Source organism: Struthio camelus, chromosome 19 (assembly GCF_040807025.1).
Source record: "Struthio camelus isolate bStrCam1 chromosome 19, bStrCam1.hap1, whole genome shotgun sequence".
In the NCBI taxonomy this organism is placed as follows: Eukaryota; Metazoa; Chordata; class Aves; order Struthioniformes; family Struthionidae; genus Struthio; species Struthio camelus.
The window spans coordinates 1,458,159-1,478,733 of NC_090960.1; the positions used below are offsets into that span (position 1 = coordinate 1,458,159).

The 20,575-nt window shown below is 54.0% G+C and overlaps 1 protein-coding gene across 19 annotated transcripts; it reads right to left on the bottom strand.

Annotated features, from left to right (window-relative positions):
- Nucleotides 1-713: 713 nt before the first annotated feature.
- CEP131 (centrosomal protein 131) lies at nt 714-20,239 on the bottom strand. 19 transcript variants are annotated; one of them, XR_011135488.1, is made up of 27 exons: nt 19,313-19,875; nt 17,983-18,176; nt 16,790-16,875; nt 15,788-15,902; nt 15,196-15,323; nt 14,595-14,708; nt 14,306-14,455; nt 13,769-13,886; nt 12,845-12,961; nt 11,574-11,742; nt 11,325-11,425; nt 11,013-11,195; nt 10,407-10,598; nt 10,141-10,278; nt 9,356-9,481; nt 9,132-9,248; nt 7,345-7,374; nt 5,960-6,062; nt 5,441-5,642; nt 5,002-5,109; nt 4,619-4,736; nt 4,232-4,306; nt 4,097-4,138; nt 2,715-2,892; nt 2,395-2,591; nt 1,234-1,294; nt 714-1,109 (listed from the first exon to the last, which is right to left on the bottom strand). XR_011135488.1 is itself a non-coding variant. In XM_068913584.1 (27 exons), the coding sequence occupies exons 3-27, from the start codon at nt 18,157-18,159 to the stop codon at nt 1,035-1,037; spliced, it is 3,291 nt and encodes a 1,096-aa protein (XP_068769685.1). In that variant the 5' UTR covers nt 18,160-18,176; nt 19,313-19,485; nt 19,912-20,215; the 3' UTR covers nt 714-1,034. The 19 variants fall into 19 exon arrangements, 16 of the variants coding, with proteins under 16 accessions (XP_068769685.1, XP_068769683.1, XP_068769690.1 ...); XM_068913584.1 differs by lacking the exon at nt 7,345-7,374 and adding an exon at nt 19,912-20,215 and having other exon boundaries at nt 3,996-4,138; nt 19,313-19,485; XM_068913582.1 differs by having other exon boundaries at nt 3,996-4,138; nt 19,313-19,874.
- Between the last annotated feature and the right edge of the window lie 336 nt (nt 20,240-20,575).

Consider the following 20,575-nt stretch of genomic DNA (forward strand, 5'->3'; position numbering starts at 1 on the left):
CTCTTTGAAAGACGTAATTCAGCTAATTGAGGAGGCAGAGACCAGCAAGGCTGAAGGCTCAGCAAGGCCAACCACAGAAGGAAAAGGAGCCGGGCAAGACTCAGCATTGACAGCTGAACCCCAGGTGCGTCCCTCAAGCTGGAGGTGACCAGCTGCCTTCTGCCTCTCTGCCACAGCCAGCAATGCCCAGTCTGTAGGAGCTGCCCAAGCATAGGCTTGAGCAAGCAGGTGTTTGCAGGCAGGTGGGACTCCAGGGTGCCCTGTGACCACGCTCACAGCCCACCCCTCACCCCCCCCCCCAGCTTTTAACAGGCTACAGCTGAGAAAAAGAAGGGAGGTGGGCACCTGTGTATCTCCAGAGGCCACATTCACTGCTGGTTGGGCAGGGGGCTTGCTCAGCTCAGATGCCAGAACAGAGGTCCTGACTTGAAAAACCTCTAACTGCTCAAAAGAACGGTCTCCTCTCTCCCACCTCTGCCTGTCTGGCTCAGCCCTGACTCGCAGGTCCCACGCCTTCCACCATGGGAAAAGGCTCAGGATCCAGGACATCAGCTAGGGAGGGTCTGCTGCCTGGTCACACAGTGAGTAAGAGCAGCTCATGCCCCTCTGTCCCACACAGAACAGGGACAAATGCACTAGCATGTAAGAAAAAGGCATGGATGCCAATGGCACAGAGACTTCCCTTTCCTCAGGGGATACAGATTAAACAGAAATGGATGTAGAAATCAGCACAAATTTTATTGTTAAAATACAACCACAGAAAACTCGAACATTGCTCAGTGCCCCTAGCAGGAGTCACGGACCGAGGCACAAGTCACAGAGGTTGTAAATGAAAAAAAAAACAAAACAAAAACAAAAACAACCACCAACAGCACACGTGAGGGAAGCCCAGCCCAGCCGTGCACACACACATCCCCTATGCGCATACATCGGCATCAGCTCACACAGAGCACGTGTCCAGTGGGCATCCCCAGGGCACCCTCACCCCATCTGGCCACGTGCCACAGAACGGCAGCCCCTGCATGGCAGGACACTTATTTGGCAGCCAGCAGCTGTTTTCGCTGTTGCTCTAGAAGGGCTTCCAGGTGGTCAGCTCTCTTCACAGCCACCTGGAACAGACCACAGGGAGAGCGAGGAGAGTTAATTGTGTCCTGGGAGCAGAGCTGCAGCTCCATGGGGCAGGACAGGCACCCAGAGCAGGGGCCCATGCCACCCGCAGCCCCGCTCACTTACTTCATACTGCTTCCGAAGGCTGTTCACGCTCTCTTCCTTCTTCACAATGGCTGTCTTCACCCTGAGCAGACGGACAAAAAAGGGGCTGAGTCTTTTGTCCCTGATGCCCAGGCCCCAAACACCAGGCTTGCCCCTTGCCACCGGGTGGGGATTTTAGCAAGGCTAAAGACAGCCCAAGGAACTGCAGCCCCTCGTTCCTCTCCACAGCATCGTCCCACCCCAGCAAATATTGCACGAAGCCAAAGAACAGCTGCTCTGCAGTTCAGGGTGCCTTTATTCACTGGTGAGCATTACGTAGTTTGGATCAAGTAATCTGTAGTAAGACGGGGACGTTAACTTCAAAAGACTTCATTAACAGGGTAACAGGGGAGCTACTTCAAGTTTCTTCCCGTTTCTCAAACCCATGGTTCCTGCTGTAACCCTCTCCCCACAGCTCTCAGAGCACCAGACTCTGGATTTCAACCTTTGCCAGGCTGTAGGCAAAGGATGGAAGGGGAAGGGACACCCTTGTTATCTTGGGGTCAGGGTATGAGTCTGGTTCCTGGAGCAAGTGGGAATCGCTTGGCTGGCTCTGGGGAAGACAGTTTGCTCATACAAAAGCAGCTCATTACAGCTACTGCTGAACAGCTCTATACACAGATGCCACAGAGATGGGTCTGTACTATGCTAAAGCAGTTATTACAGCACTCAGTACCCACGCAGAGAGAGCTCTTGCAAGAGATTTGCTTCCAGTTCAGATTCTTGTTTCATTTGCAAAATCCCTCCCCCACAGGCAGACTCAAGGGAAAGAGAGGAAGCATTAAATCAGCTGCCTGATCTGATGCTCAGCCCAGTTCACAGCACCGTCTCCTCACTCCTCACTAGACGGAGTCAGGCCTTTGCATGTCCTCCAGGCACACAAGGGAGCAGCCCTGGGGACAGGAGGACACAGAACAGACTAGAAGTCACCACAAAGGCCAGAGGATTCATGGTGGCAAAGCAGGTAGCCAACTGAGGTGACCTTGCTCCCGTATTCACCCTGCCAGGACTGGAAACAATACCTGAGGATGCAACGCTGCGGACGCATTCTTGCAACAGACCTGGGCTAGCTCTGCATCCACTGCCCCAGCTGTGAGCCCAGCCTGGGGCAGCCCAGCACGAAGCCAAGCCAGACAGCCTCACCTCCTGTGAACTTCCTCCAGCTCTTCATCCTTTTCCCGCACTACCCTGTCCAGCTCCAGGCGATGCCGAGCTCTCATCTCTGCCATCTCTGCCTTTAGCCGCTTGTTCTCCTCCTCTGTCCCCACTAGCCTGTCAGCAAATTCCTGGCGGATCACTTCTGCCAGGCTGCTCCGCTCCTGGGCCAGCTGGTCCCTCACCTGTGGCAGGGCAGAGGTTAAATCAAGCTGCTGATGGGCACAGAGTGCTGCAAGGGGTTCAGTGCCAGTCCGGGCACAGAGCAGGGAGAGGAGCCAGACCTCCGACCTCTGCTCTCCACTCACCTTCCTTATCTCTTCCACCTCCTGCTCCTTGTGCTTCACCAGGCCCTGCAGACGAAGGCTCTCCCCTTCCAGCTCAGCCTGCCGCCCCTTCAGTTCATTGCAGCGCTCCTGCAGCTTCCGCTCAGATCGCTCCAGCTCCTGGACCTCTGCCTCATACTTGTCTCGGATCCTCTTAATCCTAAAGCGAGGAAAGAACAGGCAGCCCAGCTCAGCCTAGTGCAGCAGACACACTGGGGCCATCCCCAGCCTCCTCTGCACTGCAGGAGCAACCACAACACAGCAGCAACGGCGTGATTTGCCCCACAGGAGGTCCAGGGCTCTTTACACAGTAAAAGACTGTCCTTGGCCTGGAGAAGGCAGCAGTGCCCTGTTCAAAGTGTTCTTGTTGACATTCATAGGACCCCAGGCTGTTCTCACCGCGCACAGACAGGCTCCCTGCTCTGCGTGGCTGTCAGCTCTCAGGCTCTGAACATGTGCAGGTTCCTTTCAATCTGTCCTGACCTTCCCCTCACCCTGAGAACGGGCGAGAGGAGCTGGCTGCCAAGGAGACCAGGCTGCAAGAGGGCAGCCACTGGGGTCCCTGGAGGAGAAATCAATGAAAGTTGCTCTGTTCCCACAAGTAGACCCTTCAAGCGGGTGCAAAGCAGCGTGCAAAAGCCAGGTATTGTGTCTAGATAAGGCTGGCCGCTGCCATATCACTTTCTGCTTTCCTGGGTTTGTGTCACCCTCTTGGGCCTGGAGCAAAGAGCGCTGATGAGGCACGTGCTTTGCTATTCAGTAAGGGAGGGAGTAAACCTTCATCCCTGCCCACTCTTCCTTTCTGAGCTAACACTGCCCTGGATCTGCACACTGCAGCGCTCCTGCACAACGCTGCACAAGCTAACCACGCCCATGCACAGGTAGATGTGCACAGAGCAGTTAGTGGGTAGAATAAATGCACAAAGGCAGCCCGTGACTTCAGGCCAAATGCAGAAAAGGCCAACACAGCAAAGTGTGAAGGAAACCACTGGGCAGAGGCCATTACAGATCTAGCTAGAAACTGAAGGAGGGGAAGCTGCCTCTCGTGGGGCAGCATGGAGCTCATCTCACTGCTTGTCACTCTGCTCCCCTATTCCTCTGCTGGGGTGCTCTCCTGGCACTCTGTCAGAGAAATGTGGAGTCTAGGGCAGTACAATCCCATCGTTTCCAGAGCTCACTGGACAGCTTCAGGGGATGTGGGGAAGGGAAATAGCCCTCGAGGAGTGAGAACTTGCAGGTTCAGTCCACCCACTCCCTCCCCACCTGTTCTCTGCCGCCCTCTCGCACTCCTCCTTGGCGGAGGACATGTCGGCCTCCAGGCGCTGGATTACCAACTCGATCTCTTTGTCTCTCTCCTTCCTCACCTCCTCCCTCAGCTCCCGCTCCCGGGAGAGCAGCCAGGCTTCCTGGGGACAGAGACAGAGATGGCAAATGTTGCCTCAAGTCCCCTCTGAGCCCCAAGGGTGACACCTTCAGAGAAGACCAGCCCTAGCTGTTACCTCCTTCTTCATGTAGTTTGCCTCCCAGGCCTGCTTCTCAATCTCCAGCCGGTCCTTCAGCACCTTCACTTCTGCCTACAGAGAGACGAGCGAGAGTGGCAAACGCTCAGCACCTGCCCAGCTCTGCCAGCCCCTGCACCCCACACTTGCTGATGGGAGCAGCCCTCACTCACACAGCTCTAGTGGAAGGTACCAACACTGCCACCAGGCTGTGCAGTGGAGCCAGCATGTGGTAATACAGCCCCAGTCCCAGCCCCGTGCATGCAGCTCAGGGCTGCAGCGATGCACTGGCAGTTGCACTGCCTGTGCACAAGTACGGCAAGCTTGCACGCACCGGAAGCCAGGGCCCAGCAAGGGGACACCCCAGAGGTAAGGGGAAAAACAGACCTGATGCCGCCTCTCACGCTCTTCCTTCTCCTTTGCATATTCCTCCTTCAGTGCCTTGGTGACAGCAGAGCTGTTCGCCTCCAGCTGCTGCCTCAGCTCCTCCAGCTCTGCTCTCTGCCTGCCCACAGACAGATCACAGCTTTTAACGTCCGTGGCTGGCCCAACGTCAACTGTCCAGCCGTGATCTTCTCAGGCTGCTCCACCTCGGCCCCTCTTGAGTACCACCCCTCTTCCCAAGGGAGCCTTGCCCAGGGAAACCAGCCCCACTGTTCTAAGCTCAGGACTGCTCCAAATCCTCAGGCAACTTGCCCAATGAGAGCTGGCAGCTACCATGCAACCCAGCCACACGGATACTGCACTGGGCCTGCTCCCAGCCCTCTCACCTTGCCGCTTGCTGGCTGAGCCGCTCCTTCTCCTCAGCCACCTCTGCGTAGAGCCGGCGTCGCTGCTGCTGCAGCGCCTGCTCCTCCTGCTCCAGGTGCTTCTCACACCTATGGGGGCAGAGAAGCCTCAGGGATCTGTCTGGCTTGGGGCGTTTGCCCCCAGTTCTCACGAGTATGGTGGCACTGCAGTGGCCTGTCTTCTCCCCGCCCCATCCCACCATCCCACCCTTCCCGTGGCCAACCAGGGGCCAGTTTGACTGTAGAGGACACCCAAGTCCCTGGTTCACTGGCATCTGGCACCTCAGGGTTGGTGGAGGGAGAAGGGGCTGTTTTATGCGGATACTAACTGCTGAACACGTCACAAACCCACTGTCACATGATGAACACCACCCTCCACGTTGTCCAGCTCTGAACTGTGCTCACTTCTGCTGCAACATACCGCTGCCGGGCCAGCTCCCTCTCCCGCTGGCTCTGCTCCTCCTTCTCACGCTCCAGCAGGTCCCGCAGCTCCTCTGCCTGACGGAAGTAGCGCTGGGCTGCCCGCTCATCAGATTGCAGCAGTTCTGCCTCGTGCAGCATCTTCAGCTTCTTGATGTCCTGCTTGTGTTTGGCGATGAGTTTCTGGATCTCTGGCTCCAGCCCTGGGACAGCAGGGAAGGACAGTTACCACACAGCCTTGGGGCCGTCTGCATGCAAACACCAGGCATAGATCTCTTGGCCCTAACTAGCTGGTGAGGAGACCATGAACATGTTACCTGAGTAAAGAGAAGGCTGGTAAGGAAAGGAGAGAGCATCTGTCTCTACCGAACACAAGGAGCAGAGACTGCCCCCACTGAATACCTTCCCAGAGGTATCAGCACCTTATTACACAAAAGGTCCCTGTCCTGGGAACAGCACAGATATGATGATACCTACACCCACCCATCTCCAGGCCACAGCTGAGGGCACGTGCCTATACCTTTCACAGTGATTTCTTTGATCTTTTTGGTTTTCTCATCCATCCACTTCTCTCGCCTTATTTTCTCTGTTGCACTCATCAGTTCCTTGAGTTTCTTGATCTCCTGTTTGGAAACAAAACAGAAAACTTCAGAGACAAGGTAGGGGAGAAAAAACTCGTATCAGCCTGGGAGTTCGGCTGTTGAATAGGAAGTTGTAGGCAAGAGCGGATGACCACAGCTGCACGCAGAGCACACAAACAGCCCTGGCCAGGCATGTTCTCCCCAGTTCAGTGAACTAGATGTATACTCCCCCAGTGCCTTTTCCTCCCTTGTGAGATTGGGCTGCTGCTGCCGCCCTGCAGAACTTGAGCATGGGGGAAAAGGGCAAAACCCTTAGAAAAGGGCCTGCTGGAAGTGGCTGACAAATGAGGACACCTATTGGAGAAGAGACGGGAACTCCAGGCCTCTGATGCTCCTCTGAGAGCAGATGGTTGCATGCAGAGCAGTCTGTCTGTAGGCTGGATCTGGAGTCATATTTGAAGATACTTCCTTCCCCAACCTTCCCTTCTCCCTGGCTTAGGGGGTGGGTAGAAGGCCCCCAAGGAGGACAGAGAGATACACCTTTTCAAGAACACTGCAATATCACCACAGACCAAGTTTCTGCAGTGCCACAAGGCTCTTCCAAAGACCCTAAAAGGCTGCATAGCCCAGGCACAACCACTGCTCTCGCTTTTTCCTTTGCCTGCATTTACCTCTCCAGCCTTCCTCAGGGCTGGGCCTGATTAATCAAGTGACAAGGCTGCTGAAGCACTCAGGCCCTGCTGCTCAGAGAGCTCTTCTCCAGGCTTCTCTTTGGCAAAAGCAGGTTGAAGCAATCAGCCACATACTTTTGCGATGGGGTTTCTGTTGAGAAAGCCACTGGCCCATGGAAGGCACAAGCCTGGCCAGAAATGGCTCAGTTTCAGGGAGAGGCAGATGAGGACAACGTCCACCACGCTGGGGAAACCTCACAGCTTCAAAAAATGAGAAGCGTGGCAGGAACATGCAATGGTTTGTTACCTGGCTGCTGGGCAAAGAGGAATGGGGAACATCAGGTGGCCTTCAGCACAGCCTGTGGCGCTCTCTTAAGCGAAAAGGGCAGGGAAGAGCAGCAAAATCAGCACTGGAGGAGAGGGACAGCCCCAAGGCAGTGGTTGAGCCCATTACCTGGGGAGATAGGGTGAAGGTGTTCCTTCACAGAGCTGACTCTCCTGTCAAGCTGAGAGCTCCCATTTCCTCCCCAGACCTAGGGTGCAGGGGCATATTTCCATCTCAGTACTGCTGCCTGCCGCCCAAAGAGCAGCAGCAGCAGGTCAGCGTGCGAGAGCGGGGGGCAAGGCACAGAAATTGCAAAGAACACATTTACCTCACAAAAGGGGCCCAAAGTGCGCCAGACCTGAGGAGAAAGAAAGAAGGAGAGGGAAAGAGAAAGGGAATCACAGAATCATAGAAGGAAGAGGAGAAGAGAGAGGTAAGAGAGGCAAAACCAAACAGAGGTGTGCACACGAGAAAGCCGGGCTGCGGCAGAGATGGAAGGGGGTTGCAGATGTGTCGAGGCAAGGAGAGCAGGAGGTGCAGCCAAGCAGGGGTAGTTAACACACAGATGCACCGAGTGCCTGGCAGCACTGAGGGCAATAGCAGCTCCAGGGCAAGGGCAGAGCCAGCTCTGCTCCAGGAGGGTGCTGTGTGGTCAGGGGGTTGGCTCCAGCCACAAGGACAGGCCCTGCTGCAGGAGACCCCATGGGGAAAAACATTACTCAGTAGTTCTTCCCCACCATGCAAAGGAACCAGATGCTGCAATGAGCCGCTCAGCAGAGCTGGGAGCCCAACTCACTCCAAGCAGGGCTGTGAAGGGGCCTCAGAGCAAACCACGAGAGGAGGAAATTCTCTCTGCATCACCTCCACAGCTCCCAGGCCGTTCCCACCACCGCTGCCCTGCTTTGAACAGGGAGTGAGAGATAACGGAGGCACCTCATCTACTACACTGAGCCCATTCTCTGAAGTGGGTCTGCACTGGCTGCAGCAGCAAACACCTCTGCAGGAAGCAATATTGCACTGGCTCCTTCCTCCCAGCTGGACTCAAAACTCAGGTTTAAACAGTAAGGCAAAATGAGTCTTCACTTTCTGTTAGGGTACATGTTAAAACAGGTTCAAACCGGTGCAAATGGCTGTCTCCACTCCAGGCAGTCCTGGACATGAACAGAGCTTCAAGGCTAAGGGCGGACAGGGACTGGGGCAGCAGAGCTAGGATAAGCTCCGCAGCAGAGCTGTGAGCCAGCTGCACCGCCTCTTTCTGCCAAGCTCAGCTCAGTGTTCAGCACAGAGTGAAACGAACTGTCTCCATCTACAGAAGAGGGAGCTCTCTTCACGCTCCTGAGGGAAGCCAGCAGCCAGCTGCGGATGGACTGAGGAACTGTTCCCATTGAGCAGGCAGCATATCCCGGAGAAGACAGGCCCCAAGGCATGAATCACACTGCACAGGCTCATGGTGAAAACAGCTCTTTGTGTGTTTGTGTGTTCTGGCCTCAGAAACAGCACAGTGAAACCCACAAAGGTCTGTTATTGTTATTTATCTGTAAGATGCATCCCACGTTCCTTTATAATCTTGTTCCCATTTGGCTCTGTGCATTCCAGATCCAGTGAAGGGGTTTGGTAGCAACTCCACATAGAAGGATGTGGCCACAGGCACAAGTTCTTCTGTGGCATCGAGTTTGTCCCAGCACCTGCTTTTGTCTCTGGCTTAAGTGAAATCCCCCAGGTCACCTCCCTGACTAGGGGAGAGCTCCCTCCACAGCAGGACTTGGGGGAAGGCTCTTCCCAAGCAGTGCCTTTGGGAGCTGACACTGGCTCTTGGTCAGTCCCACGCACCTGGCTCGGGGCAGCAAGCCCTCTGGCAGAGGACAGCAGCCTCCTGGGTAGCCAGGGCAAACCTCTGCAGATAACATAGACTTCTTGGGCAAGGGGCACAGCTCACCAGAACAACTGAGCCTCACCAAAGTATGAGAGATGATATCGCTCTGGGGAGGGGCCACCAGCATAGCCAGCTCCCATATGAACCCCTGTGGGTTAGAAGACTGTACAGTCCCATTCCTGCCATGGCAGTATCAGAACATGTCTTTTCTTCCTGCACCCCCACCCTCCCCATGCCCTCACCAGCTCATGCTCCTCCTGCATCTGGGCGATCTTCTTGCTGTATTTCTGGTCTACTTGTTTCAGCTCAGCTACCACGGCCTCACACTTCTCACTCAGCACCTTCTTATCATCAATGAGCTGGGTAGGGTACAGACAAGGCATCAGACAGCCTGGCAGAGTACGGCCACCTCTGCTGGCCCTTGGCTTCTGGCTTCAGAAGAATCAAAGTTGGGAGGAGAGATTACCTTGTCGATGAAGGCCAGGTGCCGCTGGATAGCGGCCTCATACTGTTCTCTCTGCAGCCTGAGCTGGTGGCTGAGCTCCTTCTCGGTCTGTTTGACGTGCCGAACAGTCAGTTCCCTCTGCTGAGCCTGTTGGATACAGGGGACAAATAGAGCCATGAGACATTAGAGGAAGATGTTACACCAGCCCAGGCATCTACACAGGAGATAACTATCAAACCAGGAAAGCGCTGTCGGGCCAGAGGGCCAGACCAACCAGGAACAAGAAAAGAGTGCCTGGTCCTGCCACATCCTGCCCTACTGCCAAGCAGGGCAGGCCAAACCCCCAGGTGACAGAGAAAAGGAGAGTTCAGCCCAGAAAAGGGCATCACACAGACAGGCCCTGGCTGGGGCCTTCTGGACTGGTCATGAATATGCCAAGGAGAGGAGTTTGAAGATGATTTTCAAATCAGACAGGCAGCAAGGAGAAAGCTGAGAAGTCCACACCAAACTGGGCTTACCACAGCAAAGCAGCAGTGAACAACTTTATTAATTGAAAGGGTCACGCGTGGCATCTTTCCCACGCTAAGAAGAACTTAAGACTGCTCCACACCCAGGCAGAACATGCCCCTCTGGCTCCTCCGCATTAGATCTAGGAGCACGGCAGTACTTAAACACTGCTGGGGACACAGAAGGTAAGTCCCGCTCACAAAGCTGTCTTCTTGCTGTAAAGACACTGCTCCAAGAATAACCTGTCAAGGGCTCTTGGCCTTCGCTCCCCAGCAAGCAAGCACATCTGGCTTACGCACCAGTGCTGTTTGCAGCAGGCTGACAGCTCGCTTCTTCTCCTCCACTTCCAGCTTCAGCCTCATAATGGAGCTGGTGACTTCCGTGGCAACAACTGATGCCTGCTCCAAGTGAGCCAGCTCCTCTTCAGAGAGGAGTCCCTGTCACACAAAAAATGGATTAAAAGGAGCTGGGAACCACCTGGAACCAGGACAAGCAGAGAGCCCTCTTCCCCGCAGGGTCGCACACCGTCTCTCCAATACAAAGGGCCTCTTGCTTCAGCACTCACCTCCCGCTGCGTCACCGAAGCAGCAGATCTGGGCCTCTCCTGTTCAGACTTCTCCATCTCGTCCAGGAAGCTGATGATGCTTTGGAGTTTGGCCTCTGAGAGCAGGGCTCCATCCTCAGGGACCCCAGGCGAATGGTTCAACTTCCCAAACTTCTCCAAGTTATCAGCAGTCAGGGAATTGGAGTCCGGCTCCTGCTGGGCAGACACAGCAGTTAACAAGGAAGGCACCCTGCACTACAACAGCCCCAAGGGGAAGGCTCAGAAAAAAAGGTGTTGGTTATTCCCCAGCAGGCACCCAGTGGAACCCAGTTTTCCCACTGTCCTCCAGTGATCAGTCTTCATCCTCTGTGGTCATGCCCTCTCCCACTGCAGCCCTCGCACAATTTCACTCCTCCTTGTGAAGGCCCAAGCCACAACTGCACCAAACTCTTCTGCTGCCTGTACTGGCACTCCCAGAGGAAGTCAACCAGCTGCCTTTCTCGGCCTTCTTGCTCTCCACAACCCAGCAAGCGCTGGATGGAAGAAGCCCTTGGAGAAGGGCCTGTTTTCACAAGGCAGCCAACTCTATCTAGGGGTGGATGTGACCAGCCTCAGCCCTCTGCTTACCCCATCTATCCAGGCATATTTGTCCTTCTTGAAGAGTTTCGGCTGGGGCAGCAGCTCTGGCTCTTCCTCCAGCAGCCTGAGGGTGTCCAGCAGCTCATTGAGAGTGACTTTGGACTGAGCCCTGCTGGCAGCAGTAACCACCATCTCCAGATCCTCTCTGCCTGTCTCTCTGGAGCTCACATCCTAGGGGAGAAGACATACACTTTGCAGCAAAACAGTCTGCTGGATATCCCCAGAAGCGAACCCAGGCTCCAAAGCTGCACCAGCAGAACAGCTGGTGCCAGGAGCACCAGGAGGCAAAGCTAGGCCCACCTGCAACTTGTCCTCTGCCCCGTGATCCTGTGAAGGCATGGAGCTGAGGTCTGCGACGGTGCTTTCTTCTGGCTCTGCAGTAACTGAGTGGAAATTGGCATCTGCAGGAATCAGACTGTTTTCAAATGTTTTTAACAACCAGCCCCCTTCAGGCAGCTCACCTCATGAGCACTGCCCCTCCATCCTCCTCCTTCCCCCTCATGTCAAACACCTCTCCAAAAGCATCAGAAACCTGCAGAAGGGACTCACCAGCATTATTGGCTTTGATGACACTGTTGGCTGGACTGACATTCTTTGCAGAAGCAGGTTTGGCAGGCTTTTTCTTTGCGGCCCTTCTGCTCTCCTTCATCAGTGCAAGCTCTTCTTCTGCCAAGCGCTTTGCGTCAGAAGCCTTTTGGGCCCTTTTCTGTTGCAGCTCCTGTAGGGACAGACAAGCCATCAGCACCCTGCTCAGCACCGGGTGCGTTCTGACATGTACCTGCATTGCTTTGCAAGTGTTAGCAAGGGCTTGGGAGACAGCAACAACCTACACGCTCAGGTGCTAAAGGGCTAGCCAGGACAACCTTGTTCAGAGAAAGGGAAAGCAGAGAAACAACAGCTCTCCTCTGTGACCCTGTGAGCAAACAGGAGGTGGTGACCAAGGTCCTGCCAGCTCTACCTGTGAGCAAAGGCTGTTCATACATCATTGCACAGCGTCCTTTGGCTTCTCCGTCAAGGGGCTCTCACTAGTCCATGCTGCATCATCAGCTCGAGGGCCAAGCACCATGCAGTGGAGCAATGATGCAGTGCCCAAGGTGTTGCCTTAGCTGAGTTTTAGGAAGTCAGTTAAGGCACAAGCAGATGTTTGCATGACTGTAGCAGCATTTTAAGGTGGTCTCCTCCTCCAGTTGTTCACTGCTGTCCCTTTCGGCTGAAACATGATTCCATTTAGGGCAAAGTAAAACTGGGTTATCTTAAAGTCTTTTCAGCTATACTGCAAGCCAGTGTACAACTCTCCATGCTCTGTATTAGATCCAGCTTCCCATCTGAGCTCCAGAAGTACCAGGCCTTGCCTGCCACAGAGGGCTACAAGAAGAGGTTAAAGATTGCAAAGCGCTCAGGTGCTTTCCGGAAACATGACCAACAGGCACAGAACACAGAGCAGGGGTCAGCCCTCTCGCCAGCCACCCTGGAGGGATCCTGTTCCCAAAGACGGTTCTGTTCCTGAGCCTCTCTCCTCCTTAACTGCTCCGAGGAGCTGCAGTTGCAGTCTCCCTTTTTCAGCATGGTCACCCTTTCCCCAAGAACTAGATCGAAACCAGCATCGTCTTCACAAGCTCTGAATGAGCTGCCAAGCCTTGGCAGGACCACAAAGGGAAACTGCTCTATGGCACCTCCTTCTCCACAGGGAACACTCCATTTCCATTCTGCTTCTGCAAAGCCCTAAAGACGCAGAGAAAAGGCCCTTTCACTGTCTCACAAACAAAGACAGTCAACAGACTGGTCTCAGCCAGGCCACAATGCCCTTGCCTCATCCCTACCTGGACAGCAGCACGTCGGGCCAGGCGTGCTTTCTCCTCTCGGATCTTCCGACGTTCCTCATCCTTTTTCTCATGCAAATCCAGAATGTTCCCCTCCTCCATCTGCTGCTGCCTTTCCTTCCAGACAGAAGGATCAAAACAATGTTATTGAGAACTCTCCAGCACCCACCACCTGCAGCAGGGAAGTGGAAAAGGATGCATCACACCTGGAGTCACCCCATATCCAGAAGGCTTTCCATCCCCTCTCCAACCTTCCCCTCCTTGCCCTCAGAAAAACTCCACTTTAGGACAGCTTGTTTTCTTTAGACATTAAATGCAATTATTTGTCATCTGGGTCTGAAACCACTGAAGAGACAAGGCTTAAAAATAGAATTGCACATACAAGAGCTCCAGCACTTTTTGTTATTGGGATAAATAATTAAATACAAAGGAACACAAATAGCTGCAGACGACACGTCACTTTCTAATGAGCCAACTGTTTACTGATTTGCTACAATGAGCTGAGACAGGGTATCCCTCCTTTGGCCACGAGAGTGTCCAAGACAGCAAGAATTCAGCGGGATTACTGTTGTTACTGCCAACTGTCTGCTTGCAGCTAAAGGAAAGGCAACAAATACAATGGAGACATGCAGCACTCATCCCAGGGGCTCACAGCCCGAACTCACATCGAAATCAATACTAGTGTTTCCCACCTACACAGTCAGTCCCTCACTGCAGTGACAGCTACATGTAATTAGCAGGACCTCCTCCATCTCTCAGTACTGCGAGAGGCTGGCTAGATGCAATGTAAAAGTCCCCTTGTCTCTAACAGCTCAGTTCTTGGGTGGACTGTCTGGTGACTAAAGGAACTAATTTTCCTCCCTCACTGAAACAAGCAAGACATCTAGTTTTAAAAGGGCCTAAGCTACAAGCCAGGAGACACACCTCTCTTTTGGAAGCCAACAGGCGCCCCAGAGCAGCTGCTCCCATCCTGTGCCTTTGTGAGTGGTGTCGGTACCAGCGTTGGATAGTTACAGCTGCAACATTCACCTGCTGAATGAACCTGTAAGAAAGGGAAAGGTCAGCAGGGCCCCAAGGCCCTCCTCAGCCACCAGAGCCTGGCAGGACAATCACATTCTGCTGCAGGAGGGCGAGGGACTGCTCACCCACAGCACTAGGACTTGTACTGGCCTCCTTACGCTCTGACTCAACAAGGCCTTCTCCTAGGCTGATATTTGGGATAGGAGGAACTTGCTCCTTTGATGAGAAGAACTCAAAACAGAGCCAAGGCGCAGACAGGGTACAGCAACACAACCCTTCAGCAGCCAATGCAGGTGAGGAACTGTTCCAGAAGCTAGAGCCCCACAGGACAGGTACAAACCGGTACCAGCTCCCCTGCTCTCGACTCCCAAGCTCGCCCTTTAATTTGGCGCTGCCCTCCTATCTCTTCTCATCAGCCATCACGCACCAGCTCTGCCTCACCTCTCCGCCTCTTCTTCAGTCACCTCCTTCCTCCGGAGTAGACTGCTGTTGTTGTTGTGGGTCATGATGTTGTTGCTGGAGAAATTCTTCTGAGACTTCATGAAACTGCTGCTTTCGTTGTCCTCATTTGAGGCTGCTTTGATAACATTGCTAAGGCAGAAGAGGAAGCTACTTGGTACCATCCTGCCCTGTTCTGTGCCACATCTGCACAGTGAACGGGATTGGCCCACACGGACACAGGGTGAAGCAGCCTTGAAATTCTGCACAAAGCAGGACCTCACCCACTTACTTGAGGGAGCTCGGTGCTTGGTTGGAGCTTTTGGGTGCAGGCCCCTTATCAGTGGTGGAGTAGTTGTTGTGCACCATGGTGGTGACGCAGTTGCCCATCGCGCCCTTGTTGCTCCTTTTGTGGAGAGAGGACAAGGCATAAGGACTTGCTCAATCTGAAGGCAAAACGCAGAGGAGTCCTCACAAGCAATTCACTCGCTCCCTAGAGCTTGCTCCTCTGTAGCTGTCACGTGACACAGGCAGACACCAGACAGGCCCAGCTTGGGCAGATGTAACAGAGCCTGCCTTTCAGGCCATTTTAAACCCACGGTCTTTGCTCAAGTCTCTCCTAGCCCTGAAGGTTTCAAGTCTTACTTGTTCCCTTTCCTACAGTTAGAGTGGCCTCGCTCTTCCCACACATCAGTCAACCTCCTGTGCAACTTCCAGACATGTCCTCGCCAGCCCAGCCACACACAACTGTCATCCGCCTGCCCTACATTTGACCCTGATATCCTGGCAGAGACAGAACACCAGCACCACCTCCTTTGCCCAGGTATTTTTTCAATTTAATTCTTCCTAACACCAAGCCCATAGGGCTCCCGGTTCAGTACTGCTCCTCCTACCTGTTGTTGGCAGTGAAATTGGCTGCCAGGAGCACAGTGGCTTCTTTTTTCCTCATGCCTGCCGGTGGCTCAAGGGTGCCGGAGCCATGTGTGCCGGATGAGCCAGGGAACGCTCGTGGTTGATCGTCCTGCCATGGAGTTAGCAAGTATTAAGCATATGCAAGCACCAAACCAACTTCTTCAAACAACACGGTTTTCTTCCACAAGCCAATTTCTCCCTCGCACCAAAAAACATGTCTGTTCCACATTCCTGCAGCCTCAAGGCACTGCCTGAACCACTTCCTGCCTCCCTCACCACATGCCAGGAACATGGAGGTGAGGGGACCAAAAATACTGGGCCAGACACAAAGACCCACGGTCAAAACAGGCCAGAGCAATGACTTGGAACATGTTGGCTGTTCACACCATGCCAGCTTTGACTGCAGGCTGAGGAAGGACCAGGATGGCCGTCACAGACAAAGTGTACCACCCCCATCTTCAGATCCAGGGGAGAACCTTCGCGTGGCTCACCCACCAAACCAAAACCAACTGACTCCTCAAGTAAGGAGAGCCGGACTTAGACCACAGCACCTGGGGAGACCATCCTCCTTACCAAGATGTTCCATGTCGATTTTTTCTCTGGGGAGGCTTTGCTCAGACTCGCCAGTTTCTTTCTTCCACCAGAACTGCTGTCAAAGAAGGTCAGGAAGTCTCCTGTCTGCTCTGGGCTTTAGCCCAAGCCGAAGGAAGGCAGAAAGAAGGGGAAAATACACGTGCTGGAGTTAACGTGAGATGCAGACAAACGGCAACAAGACAATACCGCCGGGATTCTCTTTCTGCACACACTGCAGTGCCCCAGCAGACGGTTTCAGCAAGAAGCATGCTCTGATCTCAACAGAGCAGACTGACAATACACACAGCAGCGGCCTGATAAAGCTGAGACATACCTAGTGCCGGTCTCAAGACAAAGGAAGAAAAAGGGCTGGAGAATCATTACATAGTCATGAAATCTGTAAATTATTAGTTTTTACATAAAGCTTTACGCTTCAGCATAACACGTAGAGATAGAATACATAAAGGGATGGGCACAAGGAAACAAGAGGGAACAGAAAATCACAATCTAAAGACAGAACCTACAAAGTCACTGGAGGCAAAAGGAGAACTTTCTTCTCCTAATACTTGATGTTCCCACCCCTAGAAGATCTTAAGATACATCAGCGGTTGCGCAGCCTCCAGCACAGCAGGGACCGTACCTGGAAGACTGACGACTGCCAGGACAACTTTCCTTTCCCCACCTTGGCTATGGTCTGCAGGGTCCACGAGGGGCTGTTTTAAGTGAACAGTCCCATCCCTCAGAATTAATTTGGGTGTCATTTGTGACAGGGGCTTCCCACTCACAGAAATACACTCTCTTTCCCCAAATTCTAATCACGTGACATCCCCGCAAAAACACAGACCCTGGATCTCCATGGCCAGGCTACAACCCACAACGTACATGACAGAATTTGTTAAAGTACAGTTAAGAAAGGGTCCGTTTCCCTCACAGGACAAGAGGTGTCAGACAGAACAGTGGGGTTTCACACAAAGTGACACACACAGATGGCTGGAGCTGTACCTGAGCGTTCTGTTCACCCGCTGGTTAACTTGGGTGGTGCTATTGGATCTCCGGAGGTTGTTAATTGCCCGGGATCCCGCATCTTCCTGCGGAGTAGAAAGTTATAGTCAGCAGTGATTTTAAAGAGAATCGGGATCAGACAGAGCTGGGATGCCTGGACTAGGCAGGCTCCCCCAGCTGAGTAAGGCATCCTAAAATAGCACTGCTGTTGGTACTACCCTTCCACCCCCTTCTACTGAGCACAGATAAGATGTTTTTGATATTCCTATGGTTGCTAACCTCTCCTTGAGAGAGAGTGGAATTACACCCAGCTCCCTCTTGGGCTCCTGTGTAGCTGCTGAGCAAGCAGAAACGCATTCATTTGTTTTAAGTCCCCCAGCAGAGAAGGGCTGTGTTTATTACCTGTCCTGGGAATAAATGCTAAGGAAGAGTGCCAAGCCAGCAGGAATTACTCAGCAAAGAGTGCAGAGATTCTCCGCTAGTGAATTTTTACAGAGCCCAGTAAGTACCTGGGGCTCTTTCACTCTGCTGAAAAAACACTCAAAGTTCCCATTCTGCAAGACACCGAGAATCTTCAACTCCCGCTGACCTCAGCAAGAACAGAGGGTGCTCAGCAAAGCACAGGATTGGGCTTGAAAGCACTGCAGTATTTGGCAGAAGATATCAGGAACTCAAGAGAGTTTCCAAAAGGAAATCAGGGAAGGGAGGTGGAGAGCAAGGAAGAGAAGAGAGGCGTGTGAAGTTGGCTGCTTTCACTGCTTGCCCTTCTGTCTACATAAGAAGGGCTGAGAAGAGACCTAACGAGCAGGTGATAATCAAGGCTTTTACCATGTAGTTAGAGAGAGAACACAGCAGTGCAGCACCCACACACTGCAGGTCTAGGTAGCACCTGGACCCGTCTAACTCTTCCTTCCCTGAAGGTGATCTGGCTGCTCTCTGATGAATGTGCAGCAGTGCCATGTGCTCCATAGGGGACCGCAAGGCCCTCCTCAGCAGCACCTCCCTCCCCAGACTGCATTTCAAAACTCGGCTTGCAGAATCAGTGCAATGGGGAAGCACACCCGCAGTTAGACACTCAGCAACCAAGAGAGTAAAAGTGCATCAAGATATGTCATATACCTGCCTATGCGCACACGTCTCCTCACCCTACCTAGAGGAAGGGTTGGGATGAAGGACTTCTCCCCAAGACTCACCAGAGCATTCTTCTTTGGTTTGCTGTCAGTGATGACTGAGATGGAGCGGGCCATGTGCTTGGCAGGAGACGCGCTGCTCGGGCGTCGCGTAACCTGCACAGGGAGGCCTGTTAGGCTCAAGTCCACGCTGTCAGAACTGACACCTTGGAACGAGGAACTGCTACGGGTGCTCTTCATTTTCAAAAGGGGAGGCCCTGAGGATGCAGTGGACAAGGTGAAGTGAAGACACAAAGAAGGATGCATCCAGTTTTATATGGTAAGAAAACAACTCATTCGGCTCCCACCTTTCTCCCACTAGCCCAAACACAGACTTTACATTCGCTGGCCAACATCTCACCCAGCTCAGACTCCCCGCTCCAAGCTCCTTCAAAACATGTACGCTGACCTCGGCAAAAGAGGTCCAAGATTTCATCCCCAGAGGGCCCGGTTTTCAAAGGGGACAAAGCACCTTCCTCCACATTTGCATGTGCTTAATGACCCTAAAAATACAACCTGGCACATCTTTAGCTGAACTCCCTACAACTACAGTACCTGAAACCAGCAGCCATTGTATTAATATTTGACCTAGTTAATTCCCCAGCCAGCCACACCAAGTACCGCTGCCCCATTTTACAGACCAGGAAGCTAATGCTCATTTCAACAGACCAGACTGTTTCCAGAGAGGCGACTCATAAAAAGAAGAAAAGCCTCATTCCTCACGCCAGCCTCTTTCACTGGCTACAGAGCCTGGCCGGAAGAGGAACGATTGCTGCCACATCCACTAAGACCAAAGGTTCACCTCACCCAGTGCCCTCTCTTGGGCAATGACACTGAAGAAGCATAAGAAATGGGGCAAATAAAAGAGAGATCCTTCCCCCAGGATCTGCTCCCTGTTTCTGGCAAAAAACTGTTTAGAAACTTCTGACAAACCCATCAGTAAGCAATGCATGAAGGCCATGCCCTCTCCAAGAACGTAAGTAGAGGTCCGGCTCACGGCCTGCCCTTTCCCACTCAGGAGGCAGCAATTTCTTAGTTTTGCCCTTGCTTTCTCTCCCATCACAGGGTTCAGACCCAGAAGCCATTGCTCGCTCATCTCCACTTCTCCAGTCCCCAGGCAATTGCACAATGACTCCACAACATTGCTTTATTTCTTTAAATAGTAATAACATACCTAAACAGTACCTAAAACGAATAGACATTTTCCCCTCTCCTCCAATGATTTGATTTCACCCTACACACACCCCTAAGCTGTACAAAAGACATTCGCAATGCCTTTGGCTCCTAAAACCAGTGTAAACAAAAGGCTCTCTATGGAAACCACCAAGCTTACACCAAGAAAACAGGCCCTAACCTCAGCTAGCGCTTGGCTTGGGACCGGGTAGATCACAGAGACACGCTTTTTCTTCTGCAGCCTGTGGGTGCAAAAGCCAGGGCGCGTGTCCAAACAGCAACGCACTGCCCAGTGCTTCAGCATCTGAACGCAGCCGAAGAGAGCTGGCGAAGCAAGATGAGAGCTTTTCTCTGCTAAGATAAGGAGCAGTAAAGTCTAAAAGTTTCCTCCGTGAGCTGAGCCATCACTTTGCTGCATACAAAGGAAACTGAGTACTCTTATCTCTATGTCCTTAGTCCATCCCTGTCATACTGTTATTTTTAAGGCATTCACGAAAAGCAGGCCCCAGCCCCGCAGTCAACCCTGCTGCCGTAGCCCACAGGTCGGGGCTGCTCCGAACGCAGCCCCAAGCCGGCAGCAAGCGCCGCGGGGCAGAGTCTGCTCTGAACCTCCCCCAGCCAAACCCAGCCCAGCCACCCCCTCTCCCCACGCAGGGACCAAGGGGCCAGCACCACGTCCCTGTGCCCCCGGCCCAGCCAGGGACACTCGCAACCAGGGCGCAAGCGGGAGAGACCGGGCTGGCGAGGGGGCCCCCAAGGAGGCGACGGGGGGTTCCTTACCTGCCCGGACCTCCTGCGACCGCAGCGCTAGGGGCAGCCTCAGGCCCCAGGGAAGGGGTGACCGGGACCCTGGGGGACGCGACCCCCCACGCCGTGACCCTCCTCGGCTCTGCTCGCACTGAGGGCCCCCCCCCCGTTACACAGCACCCAAAGTGGGGGGAACCCTCCTCACACACCCCAAAGGGGTTCCCTGGGGGGTCCTACCTCCCCAGGACCCCCCTCCGCGGGGGGGGGGGGTGCACTGCTTTATTCAGCCCTGGGGTCCTGCTCTCACAGCCCCCTGGGGGGGGTATCCTGTTATACCACCCTGAGTCCCCCTCTCGCAGCCCCCACAGAGAAACCCCCCTCCACAGCCCCCGGGGGGGGACCGGACCCTGTTATACCGCCCTAGGTCCCCTCTCACAACCCCCCCCCGCAGAAACCCCCCTCCACAGCCCCCCGGGGGGGGGCACCCCGTTATACCACCTTGGCTCCCCTCTCACAAGCCCCCCCCTCCCCGTAGAAACCCCCCTCCACAGCCCCCGGGGGGGGGGACCGGACCCCGTTATACCGCCCTAGGTCCCCTCTCACAACCCCCCCCCCGCAGAAACCCCCCTCCACAGCCCTTGGGGGGGGACCGGACCCCGTTATACCGCCCTGGCTCCCCTCTCACAAGCCCCTCCCT

Bases quoted from the DNA above. Each gene is read 5' to 3' on its own strand.
- CEP131 (XM_068913582.1), bottom strand. From the start codon at position 18,159: ATGAAGAGCACCCGTAGCAGTTCCTCGTTCCAAGGTGTCAGTTCTGAC. The intron at 10,599-11,012 runs GTAAGCAGAGGG...TCTGCCCAGCAG, and splicing joins AATATGCCTGGATAGATGGG to GAGCCGGACTCCAATTCCCT. The intron at 10,279-10,406 runs GTGAGTGCTGAA...TTTGTGTGACAG, and splicing joins CTTCGGTGACGCAGCGGGAG to GGACTCCTCTCTGAAGAGGA.